The sequence below is a fragment of the Arachis ipaensis genome, chromosome B03 (genome assembly GCF_000816755.2).
Source record: "Arachis ipaensis cultivar K30076 chromosome B03, Araip1.1, whole genome shotgun sequence".
Classification (NCBI taxonomy): Eukaryota; Viridiplantae; Streptophyta; class Magnoliopsida; order Fabales; family Fabaceae; genus Arachis; species Arachis ipaensis.
In genome coordinates this window covers 16,321,315-16,332,283 of record NC_029787.2, presented here as the reverse complement: position 1 = coordinate 16,332,283, position 10,969 = coordinate 16,321,315, and the positions used below count along the sequence as shown (strand labels likewise).

Genomic DNA, 10,969 nt, shown 5'->3' with positions numbered 1-10,969 from the left:
ACAGGTTTTTTTTTTTTTTTTTTTTTTTTTTTTTTTAAATTTTTTTTTGCCCCCCTTTTGGGAATGCTCTAAATTTGTTATATATTAGTTATGTGCATAGTATTAAATCGGATAACTCTATTAACATTTTAGCTATCCTATGTATTATTCCATTAGTATAAAAAAGGGTTAAGTATAATTTTGGTTCATAAGTTATAGGCAGAAAATTTTTTTCACCCCAACCTTTTTTTACATACAAAATCGTCCCTAAGATTCAGTTAAATTTTAAAACCATCATTCAGACTAAAATATCCTTCTCCTTCTTCACCAACATACTCAGTTTTTATTCTTCTTTCTCTTCTCCATTGCAGCAATATCTCTTCTTTTTCTTCTTCGTCGTCACACAATCAGGAACAACAACAATGAAGCAGAAACAAAGAAAGAAAAGAACAACAACAATTCATTTCAACTAACAGCAACAACAGAATCAGAAGAAAAAGAAGAAACAGAATCAGCAACAACAACACTTCATTTCAACAATCCATTTACTCTCAGCATTCTCATTTTCTTTTTCCATTTTCCTTCTCTATTCAGAATTAGAAGAAACAGAAGCAGAACAACAATGAAATCAAAATAAAAGCAGAATCAATAACAACAATAGAATCAATCAGAATCAATATAATTAATAAAATCAACAAATCAACAATGTAATTAACCAAAGAAACAGAAGCAGAATCAACAATGTAATTAACAAAATCAACAAATTAGAAGTAGCATTAGAACCCTAGGGAGGAACAGCGGTGACTAGCGAGGAGTAGCGATGACTGGCACAAGGAACAGCGGCATCGGCATTGTTCCCAAATTCCATCAACGCCTCTCTCAAAGCAGCGGTGCGGACGCGAAGCAGCGGCGAGGAGCAGAGCAGCAACGACATGCGAGGAGGAGGAGGAGCATAGCGACGCGGCGAACTAGCATGGAGGAGGAGCAGAACGTCGACGCGACGAGCTAGCGAGAAGGAGCAAAACGGCGACGCAGCAAACGTCCTCCCTCGCCGACCTGCTGACGTCAACATCCGTCCTCTCCATCACAAGCGGCGTCGCCACCTTCCCTTCTCCCCCCGCTCCCCCCAATTCTCTTTCTTCCTCTCGTCATTCTCTTTCTGTTTTTTTCCTTTTTATTTTATTTTATAATTTTTTACTTAGGAGTATTTTAGTCATAAAATATAAAATTTAAGTAAAAAAGACAATTTTAAAACAAAACTAAATCTTAGAAACGATTTTGTATGCAAAAAAAGTTAAAAGCAAAAAAAATTTGACTTATACTTTAGAGATCAAAATCGTATTTAACCCTATAAAAAATGTTACTTATACTTCTCTATTTCACGATATACAACTTTTATTTTTAGAGATAAAGTGACTAAAATAATCACAATTATTGTTTTAATACTAAAAGAGGTTGATAGAAATAATGTTTCTCTCATCATCATTCTCTAACACTTCAATATTACTCACTCAATTGGTTACGTTAAAGTATATTTATGCTCTACTAGTAAAGCATTCCTAAAATGGTTTCTAAGTTTGATCGCGTACAGTAAAATAATTTGAGATCCAGATTGTATCAATTATATTATTGAAATTGACAAAAATACACCACATTAGTCTTATATTATTGAAATTGACAAAAGTGCACCACGTTAATCTGTAACAGTGCGATGAATCACTTGATGGAAAAAGACCGAGGAACTAACATGATTTCTACCAATTTCAAGAATGTAATTAGTACAATTAAGATCTTGAAAACTATTGTAGTGCATGCAACCAATCAGCTTAACTCCCCATTGGCCGTTGCAATACATATCCAACCATAGTATCGGGTAATAAACAAGAGACAATTAAATTCAAGAATTCTTCACAATGTGCCATGCAATGTTCTTAAGAAGACATCATCTGCATTTTTTTAAAGAAAAAAGGCCACCCATGTTTCATTCAATCGTCCTAGGAAAATTTACAACTCAAAACAGTTTATAAGATCAAACATCAAACACAAGAAGATCATCGACTCATGGACATGGTTCATATACAGATGTTGCTAGTGTCGCCAGAAGAAAAACCTATCTATGTTCTTCACCTCTTTCTTTTCGGAGCAGCCCTTGAAGTTTGGCCACCCTTCTGTGCACCACCTTTGCCACCAGATGCCTTCTTGGAACTCGAATTCGCTGCACCCTTCAGCTCCAACTGTACTTGCATGCCTACATGCACAAATATATTATTTATCAGAAATTAAATTATGGTAATGTGTTTAACCATACACTAATTGAAAAATACATATGTTGACCTACCCTTTGAGTTCAAACTTTGAAGTTCTGACTTCAGCTTCTCACCGGGGTTGTTGCCTTCTAAAAATGAGCAAAAGCAATCAATTAAGATAAGCAGAATAGTTACAAAAACTATACAACAAATCAAAGCACATAGAACTTACCCAACTCCTCTGTGTCGGAATTGTTCTCCTCTTCACTCTCATCCAACGTGTTACCCTCGCCCTGCTCTGCTACTTCTTCAGCTGGTTCTAAAATAGCAGCAATGCGCTTCTTAGGGGCCTTCTTTATTCCAGGAAGATTCACTAGATCCGCAGCTCGAACCATCCTTGATTTGCTTTGCTCTTTGTATGCTTTTGTCAAGGCTGACTTAACAGCAGGCTGTACGCCTTCCAATGGATTAGGGTGACCCTGATACAAAACAAAATAAATAAGTTAAACCCAGATTTAGCAGCCTGTGGTATTGACACAGCTCAAATATACTTGACGCACCTTGAATTTTGACAACTCTACAATAGTATCGAAGTCTTCCTGACTGATAGAATATGTATTCATAAATTCCACGACTTTCTCAACAGCTTCAGCCTGATAATTTACAACAGATTAGATGTGATTCAGTCCTTCAACTAAAATTCAGCACATCTTTCACATGTTTAAAGATACAAGAACAGATGTACTTCCAACCTTGGGCAGAGCTCGCAGCGGTTCTGTTAATTGTTTAAGGAGAAGGGTAAGGTATTCCAATCGGATAGTATCCCTGCAATGTTTAACGAAACATTATTATAACAAGTCTATGGGACACACTCCATAAGTCTGCTTGACATTACTTTGTATGGAAGTGCCTAATATTAATGCTAAGTTCAGTGAATGATTGAAATTCACAGCCAAACAAATCCCCGTAGTCTAACTGCAGATACTCAAGAATTGAAAGAAGCATTCATTTCAACAGAAGAAAACCTCCGAGAGTTATGTGCATAAGGGATAAACTTAATGCAAAATAAATACTGAATCGATATCTACCTTCCTGAACTAGATTCACGTGAAGCAAGCATGTGGACATGCAGATCTTCCATAAGCCTAAGGTTTTTGCCTGTCGTTGAGTTCTTTCCAAGCCACCCGCCGAACCTGTTAAAATTATGCTCTCCCTGCATATATTGGCATGTTTTGCAAGGATTGGGGGAAAAATAGATGAGTTTAATGAAAGAGACCAGCATACATAACTAATACTATTAGATATGTAAATCACCAATAACTTTCCACCGAGAAGCTGGTAACAAAGTCAAAACTCAGAGGAAACAAGAAACTCTTGCAACTCATGTTGATCATAAGAGGCACAAGAATAAAAATAATATATGGACAATTGATTAAGAATTGAGAATAAATGCCATTTCCCCAAACATTGAGCCCAATTATTTTGGGGTGATAAAAAAGCACAAAAAGAATAAGGAGATGGAAGACAAATTGCAATAGCTTGAACAAGACAAACTACTTTCACCTGTTCAAGTATTTCTCTCTGCCCATGCAACAATGAAGCACTGAAACAAAGACATGGATAAAGAATGAATAACTTGATGGAGAACATCTGATTTAAGAAAATCTTGTTATTTTCCAGATCAGACACAAGGCTACATACGGAATAATACACGAGGCCACAGAACTAGTTTGAGAGAGCTGCCACTGTCGATATCTTCGAATCTGTACATTCACTAGATCCCCATCAGCAATTGACTCAGCAGCACGGGCAATCAGGTTCATGCGTTTTACCCCCTGGTCATCCTTAACAGCTAAGCTTGGTCTATAATTAATATAATTTTCCTGCCATGTATAACACCAAAAGAGTTATACAATAAATATTTTTATCTTTGGATCTGCAGTAACATAAATGCTTGTTTGAGACTTTGGGAAAGTGCTGTTTAAGAAGCTAGATATTATTTTTAACGTCTCAATAAGCATGGAAATTACTTCTTGAGAAAAAATAACCTAAAAGTAGGACAAGCATAAAAAATGTGATTTTGACTCCTAAAATGTAATTTAAAAGAATTAATATTTTATTTTTTATTTAAAAAAGCAGTTACCCAACTGGGCCCTAAATCTCCATCAAGTTTGCAAGATCGCATAGAAGTGGATATGGCTATTCACCAGGAAAGCATCAACTACAGATTACTAAATAAAACAAAAGAAAGGAAGGCAATTTTGAATTCCCAGATTGTTACACAAAAGTGCACATTCATCAATATATGATGAAATCAACAAACATGCAGCCCAAATAAAATTATGGTTTTCCATGAAACAACATCACGGATGAGATTATTCAAAGTTTAAGCAGGTTTTGGGTATATGTTCAACAATAGGGTCATTTTAATACACAGTAAGTACACAATGTGGTATAAATTTTTAATTTCAACTGATCATAAGTTTAATAAGCAATTCTATGATTTAACTAAGCAGTTGAATTTTAAAAAGAATAAAAATAAAGTGAAAGAAAATGGATTAAAGAACCTGGATAAGAAGTGGAACAAGATCCGGATCACTCATGCTAAGACTAATCCTGTCATCCATTCTCATCTTCGTAGCATTAAAACCAAAAAGCCTACAAGATACGAAGATCGGATGTCATCAAATATCCTGATGTAATTTACCACAAAACCTTCGAGACTATTAATGCTCTAGATAAAATGAGAATACTGATCAAATGAGATGACAATGAATCCAGAAATCTAAAACTTATTTAAATCTATAAATGTCATTTGGCATTTAGAAACACAAAGCAAACAAGTGAAATAACTCGACAATATTGAAGAACAATCTACAATGAAATAAGAATACAATTTTTTGGGTACTCTAAAACACTGGCTAGTTGAAACATACCATTCCAAGGATGGGATTCTATATAATGCAAACTGTTGACTGGAATTAAAAAACAGCCAACAGAATCCTATTTTCTCTGTAGAGACGGCATCAAATTACTACTTGGAAGTCCATACTTCCTCCAATTGAGTCCTATACACTTTATTCCTTTGCAAGGTAAGCACAAAATAGATCTAGCCATGAATTTTAAAAATTTGATATTGACCAATGGAGCCATTAAACAAGCACAATAGTTGGAAAGGGAGTAAAACAGAACGTCAAGCAAGCAAGTACAGATTGAGAATTAAAATGCAACTCACAATGATTAAAGCCAAGAAAAGTAATGAGATTCGAAGTATTCAACATAGAACATTGTTCAAGTGTTGCATGGAATAGTCTAGATATCATACTTATCAACAGCTGTGAACGGTGATATGTCTTCATCCTTTGAGCTGGTAAGAAAGCGCTGCCTGATATCGTCATAATTTATAGACGACATAGAGAGACTCATATATTGTAACTGGTTCAGTGCCATACGCATATCTCCATTAACTCTTACTGCTAGTTCCTCCAGAGCAATCTTAAATGATCATGGTGAGGATTAAGTCGGTCAATATTAAGACCAAAGTTAATAGTTTTTGTAAGAAACAGGAACCACTAAGGTCCACCCCTTTTAAATACAGCAGGAAAAGCTATAGAACTCACATCATTAACTTGAAGCTTTTCTGCCTTTGCAACATCCATCAACCTCTTGGCCATCTGCCATAAATTAAAAAGTTAAGCTCAAAATTCTCAGGTTTCAGCAAAACTGTTTTAACATTTAGAGCAAAACACTAGATTTCAAAGACTAAAAGGTAATAGCAAGATAGACTCTCGTAAAGCACATATAGACCCAGTGACAGAAAGTCAATTAACCCTCATGGTGGAAAACATTTATTAGAGCAGGCAATTAAAAAATGCATGAGGATCTAAAACAATTCTTTTGTTTTAGATTATACACAATGTGTCCCATCTGATCTTTGAAAAGGGTGAGAAAGGTAAAAGCAAGATAATCTGTGGCAAATCATCCTGTCAAAAAACTAAAACCAACTAACTAGAATACCCAAAATGCTAATCTCCTAGTTTCACTTCACTTCTATAAATGCTAATCTCCCTTTTCTTATAAAGTCCTTAACCATATACTTCTCATAACATCTCCCTGTCCTTTATCCAACTAGCCACATACGGTTTATATGAAGCCAGGCCATGATATTACATTGAAAGTCTAAAACTTAAACTAAATGGGTGACGAACTGTGTACTTTCTTGTATAGTTGATTTAGTACCTTTAATAACCAGGTTCACTTAAAAATAATAATCTGCAGTATATCATATCTGAGCTCAATAATTTTTTGGTAAGTGACAAGCATAAATACCTGTTGCTTTGTAGGTTTCCGGAAGTTAAGAAGCAAACAGTAGTTCACGAGACTTTTCAGTTTCTGGCTGTAACGGTCATTGCAAATGCAGATAATAGGAATTTTCGATATCTTGATGCTAGCAATAAGATCAGCAACACCACCCCTATCACCAGCTGACATCCCATCAACCTCATCCATAATGAGCACAGTTCTAGCAAGCTTCGACCTGAAATTTATGAAACTTGAAGACTTAACAACGTGAATCTTATGAACTTGAAAATTAAATATTATAGTAAAGCAAGACTAACCGATCCATATTTGCACCAAAGGCCTCATTGGTTACAAGTTCTTTGATAGAATTTGCATTACTTCCACTAATCCCTTTTTCAATTTTGCTATCAGCTTTTCCACGGCTGTCACTAGCATTTACCTTCAGTACATATGTAAATCCAGATTAGAGAAGGAAGATGATGAAATAGCATTACCATATATGTAAAAAGTGCCACCTCTATGGCCTGGAAACCAAGCTCCTGACAGACAAGCTTTGCTGAAGTAGTTTTCCCTATACCAGGGGTTCCACTTAACAGCACAGCTTTTTTGGAATTGGGTTCGTTCTGCTTTTTTCCCTTTTTTTTACTGCCAGTGCCAAGAAATTGCTCGTTCCAAGTTTTCAACCAATTTCTGAGCTGTGAAACCTGAACACAAATACATATAAGAAATTATAAAACAGTTATCCAAATTCAGATATATAAGAGCACAACTTATGCACAAAAATAAGGCAATCAAGAATGTCGTTTATACAAGTGACTGATTCCCTATCACATCCTTTGGATCTTTAGGTCGATATTTCTCTGTCCACATCAAAGGAGAGTGAACAGTAGATGCTGTCTTTGGCTTAGCTTGGGTAGAAGGCAGCCGTGAAGATAGAGAGGCTGCATTTATTGATCAGGAGTTCAAATTAGAACTAGAAATCAAATGACACCCTTTGATTGGAACAACTTTAAGCACTGCCACTAATAGAATAGAGAAAGGAAAAAAAGAAACTGAAACCCTGGCAGCCATAAATAGAAGCACATCTTGTGATGGCTTACGCTTAGGTTCTGCTTTTGCGGGACTTTTTGACTGTGATGCATTAGTAGCAGGCTTATTATTGACAGACTTTTTGGGCTCTTGTGAAGGAGCTTTTGCCGGTTTTGATGCCCGAATCATATCAAATAATCCATCCTCTGTGAGAAATTTAGTTCTACAGAAATAAAGGGACTGGGAAATATAAGTGACAGTAAAATGAGGAAATATTATGTTTAAAATATGTTATAACGGTATAAATATATGAATGCTAACCCAAGCTCTTTGGCTTTTTCAGACTTCCGTCCACCAATATCTTCATCACATAGTAGATAATTCTGCAAACAGAGAATGTTCATCAGATGATGTTTATGCAAATTCAATCAATTACCATTAACAAAAGCATTATATAACCGTTTTCTTGCTGACTGATCCCGTGACACGACCACCATGGCGCTTAATCAAATCTTCTGCTTCTTCTCGTTCCAAACTGTCAGTATGCAAACAGTAAAATACAAAGGACAACTACGCTAAAATTTGGAATGTAGTAATTATAAGTTTACAACTTGTACATTGTAAATAGAAATAAACCTAAACAATAACCATAAAGAAAACGGACGAGTGGACGGAACAATAGATGAAGAAGCAATAAACTTTAGACTGATTTCTGTCTCAAGTAAGAAAAATGGGAAATCTAGGTAAAATTTAGAAAGCAATACCTATCCAGCGTTCCGCTGATCACAAAAGTTAGGCCAGCTAAACAGTCAGGAGCACCTTCAGGGACTTCCTGCCATGCAAAAGAAGTTTCAGTGAAATAGATAAACAATATTTTCAATAGATAAGATCCAGATTCATTATAACTATGAACCTTTTCTCCTTTATGTGGAGGATCTTTTCTTTCTCCAAAATTCATGAACCCACCCCTACCACCACCACCTCTACCCCTCCCACCAGATGGTTGTGCCGATGCTCCTCTACCACCACGACCTCTTCCGGCAGATTTAACTGATGCCACAGCTTCTTTCTCGTCATCTTCATCATTTTCTTCTAACTCCACAGATTTCTGCGGGATCCCCCTACCAGATCCACTCTTCAGTTTCTTTGTTGGAGTGGCATGAGCTGAACTCTTTTTATTTTTTGGAAAAGCATAGTCATCTTCGTCATCTTCTTCAGCTTCATGAATCTTCTTCGAAGTACGGGCCTCTGGTAGTTCTCCACTGTCCTTTATATTCTTTCGTTTAGCAGGGAGCTCCAGTGTTTCTTTTTCATCTTTTGCCTTTTGTTTGTCTGTAGAAAAATATTTGCTAGTTTTCCTCCTCCCGGAACTTTCTTGACCTCCAGACGCCTGCACAAGGGAAAAACATCTTCCTTTCACTCAACACATTTTCATATATATTCAAGAACCAAAGTGTCGCTAAACTCTTAACCAACCCATAATGCAAATCATTTAACCACACCCATTTGATTATGACCAACCTCCCCCGCCGCGGGGAAAAACCATCAAGTTAATGGGAAGCAAAGCCCCAACAAAAGTAAATTTCCTGAATCAACACATGCCTCCAGAAAATAATAATCATAATAATACAGGAATCACAACCTCGCATCCTTCAGCATTTAATGCTTCTTTTTTCTTTTTTCTTTTTTTTTTTTTGCCATTCTACACCCCTAGTTCTATTAAAATCATTGAAACTAATCCTATACACTCTAAATTGACCTGTACATTTCATTTTGTTATATGTTAAAAAAAAAGAGCCTTTAACGCGAATTACCAAACAAAACAAATAAATAGTAACAAATAAAAGTCGAAACAAGACTAACCGGTTTGTCATTCTGGGGTTTATCGGTGGCGGGCTTGGAGGAGGCATTGGCATTGCCCTTGTCGTGCGATTTCATGAACCACTTCCTTATATCAGTCTGAAAATTTCAAAAGAATAAAAAAAAAATTTCCCGAAACGGAAATATTAGATAAGGAACTTTCGAAGTGTGAAAATGAAGAGGAGAAACAAATGGAGAGGTGAAAGAGTTGATGAAAGGCGAAGAAGAAGAAGGAAGAACCCTAAGTTACCATGTTTTAGCGGAGAGCGCGGGAGAACAAGGTCAAGTGCGTTAGTGTAACCAGTTCTATTCAGCTGCGTGGCCTTCGTAAATTAAAGCGGAATATTTTGGGCTTCTTCGGGAAGGAATAAAGTATCGCCAAAAAAAAAATTATATATATATCTCTTAGGAGAGCAAGCGGTTTTTAGCATTTTTAGCTGGGGAAGTGCTAGAGAACAATGAAAATTTTGAACAATATGAACAACCCACCAATCAAATAAAAACACACTATACTTTTAAATTAATCCTCTAAATTTTAATATTAAAATAACCATCCATACACTAGTAAAATAAACATCCAATATATCTATTGTTTATACTGTTTAATATTTTCATTGTTTACCTATACTTTTTTATATTAAATTAATTTTAAAAAACAAATTTTACTAATTTATGCATATAAATTCTGATAAATATTAATATAAAATATATTAATTCATGTGTGTAACTCCGCCTATGTTACACTTGTGCTACATAGTCAATCCCAAATCTGGATAAAGGAGGAGGGTTGTGTTAGGTTTTCGACAACTATCATAAAAATATAGTCGAATCCCCATGACATGAATCAAAGACATTATTACGCTAAAGTTAGGTCGTTGCCCGAAAACAACGCGTTGTATGGCTCGAGTACGGTGTCAAACACTACAAGATTTTTGTTTATTTGTGAAGGTTTTTTCTCCTATTTGTGGAGGTTTATAACCCCCACCAAATAGTTTGTGGGGGTTTCTAAAACCCCCAAAATTTGAGGTGCCACGAGGTCTTTTGTGGGGGTTTTTAAAAACCTCCACAATTCATTCAGTGGAGGTTTTGTGTGTGTTTAGTGGGGGTTTTATATTAGACTTTTGTGACAGTTTTAAATCACTTTTGTGACGGTTTAAAACCCCCACAATAATTTTTTAATTTAACAAAAAATAAACTAATTTGTGAGATTTTCAAACCTCCACAAACCCTGTAAATATTTATTTATTTTTACTTTCAAATCATTCATTAATCTCATCTTTTATAATTATTATTTTTTAATATCAAAATTTAAAAACTAAATCTTTTATAACACAATTCCTCAATATAAGGCATAACTCTATATATAAAAAAATTCGCAATGTCAATAGTTCCAAATATAATTGTTTTTCTTTAAAAAGTAAAATAAAACAACTTCTTAGAGGGACATTAATTGAAAGTCAGAAAATACTCAACAAGTTGTATATGAAGTTGTAATGAGATTTACTTAAATATTGGAATTGAAAAGAGTGGCATTGGGAATGTACTTGAGATAT

General features: G+C 35.3%; 1 protein-coding gene across 5 annotated transcripts; it reads right to left on the bottom strand.

The window, feature by feature from the left end:
• Positions 1,741-9,785, bottom strand: LOC107629993 (replication factor C subunit 1). 5 transcript variants are annotated; one of them, XM_021118289.1, is made up of 23 exons: positions 9,667-9,785; positions 9,420-9,515; positions 8,470-8,946; positions 8,321-8,388; positions 8,016-8,091; positions 7,878-7,939; positions 7,628-7,779; positions 7,338-7,468; positions 7,043-7,231; positions 6,845-6,966; positions 6,555-6,762; positions 5,846-5,899; positions 5,551-5,720; positions 4,793-4,883; positions 3,927-4,108; positions 3,789-3,828; positions 3,540-3,560; positions 3,314-3,438; positions 2,978-3,050; positions 2,786-2,878; positions 2,458-2,704; positions 2,318-2,374; positions 1,741-2,227 (listed from the first exon to the last, which is right to left on the bottom strand). In XM_021118289.1, the coding sequence occupies exons 1-23, from the start codon at positions 9,667-9,669 to the stop codon at positions 2,103-2,105; spliced, it is 2,862 nt and encodes a 953-aa protein (XP_020973948.1). In that variant the 5' UTR covers positions 9,670-9,785; the 3' UTR covers positions 1,741-2,102. The 5 variants fall into 5 exon arrangements, with proteins under 5 accessions (XP_020973948.1, XP_020973949.1, XP_020973950.1 ...); XM_021118290.1 differs by having other exon boundaries at positions 3,540-3,545; XM_021118291.1 differs by having other exon boundaries at positions 3,927-3,988.

Bases quoted from the DNA above. Each gene is read 5' to 3' on its own strand.
- LOC107629993 (XM_021118289.1), bottom strand. The intron at 8,092-8,320 runs GTATTGCTTTCT...GCATACTGACAG, and splicing joins ATCAGCGGAACGCTGGATAG to TTTGGAACGAGAAGAAGCAG. The intron at 5,721-5,845 runs GTGAGTTCTATA...TGATCATTTAAG, and splicing joins AAAAGCTTCAAGTTAATGAT to ATTGCTCTGGAGGAACTAGC.